This window comes from Vigna radiata, chromosome 10, assembly GCF_000741045.1.
Source record: "Vigna radiata var. radiata cultivar VC1973A chromosome 10, Vradiata_ver6, whole genome shotgun sequence".
In the NCBI taxonomy this organism is placed as follows: Eukaryota; Viridiplantae; Streptophyta; class Magnoliopsida; order Fabales; family Fabaceae; genus Vigna; species Vigna radiata.
In genome coordinates this window covers 4,917,439-4,923,699 of record NC_028360.1, presented here as the reverse complement: position 1 = coordinate 4,923,699, position 6,261 = coordinate 4,917,439, and the positions used below count along the sequence as shown (strand labels likewise).

General features: G+C 30.5%; 1 protein-coding gene across 1 annotated transcript; it reads left to right on the top strand.

Moving 5' to 3' along the window:
- Positions 1-245: 245 nt before the first annotated feature.
- On the top strand, positions 246-6,244 carry LOC106775049 (L-ascorbate oxidase-like; the record flags this gene model as incomplete). Its single annotated transcript, XM_014662083.2, is given in 6 exon segments — positions 246-568; positions 571-635; positions 776-868; positions 1,887-2,099; positions 2,923-3,117; positions 5,293-6,244. Coding segments are annotated over 6 exon segments (1,723 nt in total), but the record flags the coding sequence as incomplete, so codon positions are not given.
- Between the last annotated feature and the right edge of the window lie 17 nt (positions 6,245-6,261).

Below are 6,261 nucleotides of genomic sequence, written 5' to 3'. Positions count from 1 at the left end.
TTGTCGCCTCGCTTTGCGTAAAATGACCAGGAATAATGTATAATGAAAATGATTCCAACTTCGACCAATTTAGTTAAGTAAGTTATTTATTGGAAGAACTAGCTAGTTGATAAATTAAAAAAACCAAACTGCACGCGCTGCTTGAATATCAATATAATAATCAAAATAACAACTCAACAGCACAATGTGAAATTTCAAAGCACCTTTTCCCTGTGTTTGTTTGTATATATATATATATGTGTCTACACAGGCAATGGTGGCAATACAACCTATTCTTTTATTCATAAGTCTGTGTCTGAGTTCCTTTGTCTTCACGGATAGGTAGTTCTGATATTTGAGACGCTGCTAAGGTTTTGTGTTAGAATGATGAGAATAATGGGGTTGAGAGCAGTTTTTGTTTGGTGCGTATGGTTAGGGTTGATAGAGCTTTCAGTAGGAGGAAGGGTGAGGCACTACAAGTTTGATGTGGAGTACATCATCAAAAAACCAGATTGCTTAGAACACGTTGTGATGGGAATCAACGGCCAGTTTCCAGGGCCAACCATTAGGGCTGAAGTTGGTGACACTCTTACATTGCTCTCACCAACAAGCTCTTCACTGAGGGAACTGTTATTCACTGGCATGGAATCAGACAGGTTCATTTCTTTCTTTCTTTTAACTATCTTTTATGTTTGATATATAGTGTCAGCAAATGTCAAACATAAGTGTTTATGTCCTATAAATCTTCAAAATGGTTATTAATTTTTGATGTTTTTTTTGTTGTTTGGTTTTGAAGGTTGGAACTCCCTGGGCAGATGGAACTGCTGCAATTTCACAGTGTGCTATAAATCCTGGAGAAACTTTTAACTACAGGTTTATAGTTGACAGGGTAATTACATTTCTACCCTTTTATATATAAACTAGACTTCAAGTCATATATAAGTTGAGCCAACTATTTACAGTGAAGAAAGTTTTCATTTCAAATTTTCTTGGAGTAATATGGTATAATAAGTAAAGTTTTTGACTGTCTAAACCTAAAAAATGTGTATAGTTTGGTGAGAAAAACTCCCCCAAAGTAATAAATTAATTATAGGAAAGGGGTGGGATATTTTATGAAAAAAAATTAAAATATAAAATTAGAAGTGGCATTAGAATTTTTGAGGTAGAAAAGTCATATGTCTTAAAGAATCTCTAATCAGTTTTAACTTGTGTGGGAATGAAGATCCCATAATGCTTGCCACTTGGATCAAGCATCTGTCATTTCCATTTTCATTTATATAGAAAAATACATGTTGATTGATTCCCTCCATGTCATTTTTTATATTTGATGCGAAAGTTTTGTTTGGTTCAAAGAAAAGAGAGTAAGAAGAGAGAAAATGTTTTCAACTTTGAAAGATTTAAAATTATTCCAAACGCTGTCTTCTTTTTTTTCAAATGTTTCTTAAATAATAAAAAAAAAAAAACTTTTTTTAACAACATTTTTTTTAATAATTTTTTACAACGTGATAATTTATGATTGATCTGTTTTAAAAATTTTTTAAATATAAATTTAAATAGACAAATAAAATGACCAGTTATAAAAAAAATATTATCAAAATACCATTATCTTAATAAAAAAATGTACATCTCTTCCAATCGACAGTATTAATTAAACTCATCACATTTAAGTATTATTCGTTTTGTCTCTGCTAAGGGTCTTCACATGGAAAAAACATGTGAGTTAAGAGAGAACAATTTTATAAATTATCTTGCACTTCCATTTTTAAATACTATGAAACATTATGAGGGGCATTTTTGTTTGTGTCGTTGTTTCGTGGTATTTTCTTTTGGTTTGTGCTTTTATGCAAAGAACAACATGGCTGTGTGTTTGTAATGATGAATTGTTGGTGTTAATTTATATGGTGCAGCCTGGAACATACTTCTACCATGGACACTATGGTATGCAAAGATCAGCAGGGTTGTATGGTTCACTGATAGTCGATTTGCCAAAGGGACAAAACGAACCGTTTCACTATGATGGTGAGTTCAACCTTCTTCTGAGTGATTTCTGGCACACCAGCTCACATGAACAAGAAGTTGGCCTCTCCTCAAAACCATTAAAATGGATTGGTGAACCTCAGGTAATTAATTAATTAATAACTTCATTAAATTAACCTAATATGACCCTTCTTTTTTTTTTCATTTTTTGTAAATAATTTATTCTTATAATTATTACCATTTTATTTTATGATCTTCAAAGAAAAAAAAGTTATAATGATCTGAGATATAAAGGTAGAAATTCCACATAGAAATCATATCATATTCCATAAAGTAACCTAGAAAAAGCTGTACCTCTGTCTCTCTGAACAAAGTGGTCTTGGACTTTTATATTAGGACATCGTTGAATTCTTCACTCTCATGTTTTTCTTGCTTTTTTTCTTTTACCCTTCTCTAACAAGACAATCAACTTTTAATCTAACCCTGTGTATGATTAAAGTGAAACATGAGTAGAAGAGGATGTACTCTTTTCTGATATTTCAACCTACAACAATTTCAATATTTCATATATTCAAATAATAAATAATTATAACTCAAAATCCTTGTCATAAATTATTACATTTTTGACATTTTTCATTGTTTTATACTAAATCTGTTAAAAGAAAAGTATGCATGTGTCTTTTCGGATACTATCAAAATGATTATTTCTTTATTGTTTTTATATAATAAAACTCTAAAATTTCAAATCAATTTCTCACCTTAGATTACAAACCACACACATACTTACAAGTCACTTTAAAACATTCATCGATCTTTGATACGTTTGCCCTTAATCCACTATATATTTATTGTATCTATTTTAAGAATATATATATTAATAAAAAAACTTAAAATATATTCTAAAATTATAATATTGTTTCATTTTTTTTTTCTTACTCTTTACTAACTTTTCTTTTATCATTTTAGACTTTGTTGATCAATGGGAAGGGACAATTCAATTGTTCTCTTGCAGCTAAATTCATAAACACCACTCTACCAGAGTGCCAATTTAAAGGTGGTGAAGAATGTGCCCCTCAAATTCTTCATGTGGAGCCAAACAAGACCTACAGAATCAGAATTTCCAGCACCACTGCCTTAGCTTCACTCAACTTAGCCATTTCGGTGAGTTCCATTTTACCCTATATTATTGTTTAATTCATAAGAACAATTTCAATTTGAATAATAAAATATTTCCAATCATTTATACTCTTTAGGGAATTATCATAAATTTATAGGAAACTTATAACAAAAAGTTAAATTTATTTACGTATAGGAAAATGATACGTTAATACCAATTTTTTGACACCAATTTGACACGGCACACATTTCAAAATATGGTTGGATGATTTCAAATTAAAAAAGCTGAGACAAAAACATATTTAGAAGAGAAATTCAAAATTTCTTTTATATTTTGAAATCTTCCAACCATATTTTGACACATATACAGTGTCAAAATGATATCAAAAAATTGTGTTAAAATATCATTTTTCTTATCTTACGCTATTTGTAAAAGTTCTCTTTTGTAATTTGTTTTCAAAAATTTTATTTGATTTTCTTTATATTTATGTTTTTTCTTGGATCCCACAACTTTTGTGTCTTTAAGCACGCCTTTGTATAGTGGCATCATTCTCGTACGTGCATTATTGACCATTAGCTGTATGATGTGCTTAGTGTGAGATATTCTTTTTTTCTTTTGGGTATTGCCCACAGTTTCCACTTAAACAAAAGAGAAACCAATTCAAGAAATCAGTTAGTAATTGAATATTTTCTAATATTAAAATAATATATTAAATAGGTGTTCAGCTAATGAAGACTTGACAAATGGGTCAATAAAGTTGGAAAAGGATGTAAGAGAAATAGTAAAGAAAGAAGTTTCAATGATCCATCATTTGTATATATAAAAAATTGCTTTGTAGACGTGGAAAACATACAGTAAAGGAAAGAAAAAGTTTCAGCTATCTATTAATTATTCATATAAATTAAATATTGATTAGTTAACATGGAAATCTATGACTTTCTTCAGAACATAAAAGGATATATAAAAATTTAATAAAATATAGTTGTACTAGTCTTATTTATTTTAATTGTATATTAAAAGGAATATTATAACAAATTCTAAACCTCAAATATTTGAACTAGTATTATTAGTTAAAAAAAATGTTTTATCTTAGTTTTTTTTTTCTTTTTATATTAAAGTACTGTAAAAGTGATGATAACAAAGGAATCAAATAAGAACCGTAATTTTGAAGGAAAATATAATAAACACGTGTAGAAAAAGTAAAGGGGAGATAGTTTTATATAATAGAGGCAATTATTTGTTCTTCAAATAATGCAGTGTGTTGTAAATTAGAAGTTGATAGCGAGTGGGGCTCACTCAGTTGTAAAACACTGAAACATTCTGGATAAAGACAAGGATTTGTTTTAAATATTTAGAAAATATTAGGAAAAAAATAAAAGAAAAAATTAAATATCATTGAGATTCCATGGGTTTGGTTTGTGGGACCTGCACGTAGTAAGATGGCCACTGATTTGGAGTAGGTACTCAATAATATCATCACATAGGTTAACTAATTTCACATAATGGAGTGCTGATTTTAATAGACATTCTAATTTTAGTGTGTACAAACAGATACAACAAGAGAGAAATGACAAAAAATTAAAAAGTATTATGAAACGATTGATGAGAAAATAGACTTCATTGTGAATTTCAACAGAGTTATCAAAAGGATTTAAAAATAATTAATATAAAATTTAATTTATGTGTATTTTTATTAATAAATAAAAAAAAATTATCATCAAATCTTTTTCTTTATTTTTTTTAAATTCATTCAAGTTAATAAAAGAGAGATAATAAAAGTAAATCTAAATAGAAAAAAACAATAGATATTGTAAATGATGTGATGATACAATACGAATGACATGAAAGCAAAACAAGAATAAAAACGTGCCTGTATATTTATAATAGTTCCAAGTGATGTCATGAAAATGTATTATAAAAAGTTAATAATGGTTTCAATATATGAAATAACTTTTCGTACTTTTTTCTTACTTTTCTCTCTTGAAACAGCTTTTAGAAATTTTTGTTCGAATAAAACTTTTTTTCAAGATAAAATTATTAAATTGAAAGTGTACTTGGTTCGGCCTGTCTCAGTCTTCTAGGCAAATTAGGTATCCGTGAAACAATTTCACTTCATCATTCAAGTGGTGTGTCAGAAACCGTACAACTATAGATTCATTTTCATGCATCACCAAACATTATCATATAACATTTGTTTTTTCCTTTTGTTTATGTTGCAGAATCACAAACTTGTTGTGGTGGAAGCTGATGGAAACTATGTAACACCATTTGCGGTTGATGATGTAGATATTTACTCTGGTGAAAGCTATTCAGTGCTCCTTCGTACAGATCAAGATCCAAAGGAAAACTATTGGCTTTCAATTGGAGTTAGAGGAAGAAAACCTAACACCCCACAAGGTTTAACCATTCTAAACTACAAGACAATTTCTGCTTCAGTTTTTCCAACTTCTCCACCACCTGTAACACCCCTTTGGAATGATTTCCAACGTAGCAAAGCATTCACTAAGAAAATCATAGCCAAGATGGGAACTCCACAACCTCCAAAACGTTCTGATCGTACAATTTTCCTTCTCAACACCCAAAATCGTGTTGATGGGTTCACCAAATGGTCCATTAACAATGTATCCCTAACATTGCCGGCAACCCCTTACTTGGGTTCCATCAAGTTCAAACTAAACGATGCTTTTGATCAAACACCTCCACCTGTGACCTACCCTCAAGAGTATGACATTTTCAACCCTCCTGTGAATCCTAACTCAACCATTGGCAATGGGGTGTACAAGTTCAACCTTGGTGAGGTTGTTGATGTGATACTACAAAATGCAAACCAATTGAGTGGAAATGGTAGTGAGATTCACCCTTGGCATTTGCATGGACATGACTTTTGGGTTTTGGGATATGGAGAAGGCAAATTCAAACAAGGTGATGAGAAGAAATTCAACTTGACACATGCACCATTGAGGAACACTGCTGTAATATTTCCATATGGATGGACTGCATTAAGGTTTAAGGCAGATAACCCAGGAGTTTGGGCCTTCCATTGCCACATTGAACCACATTTGCACATGGGAATGGGTGTGATTTTTGCTGAGGCTGTTCACAAAGTTGGAAAAATTCCAAGGGAAGCATTAACTTGTGGGCTTACNGGGAAGAAACTAGTAGAAAATGGACNCTACTNAAACTAGNNA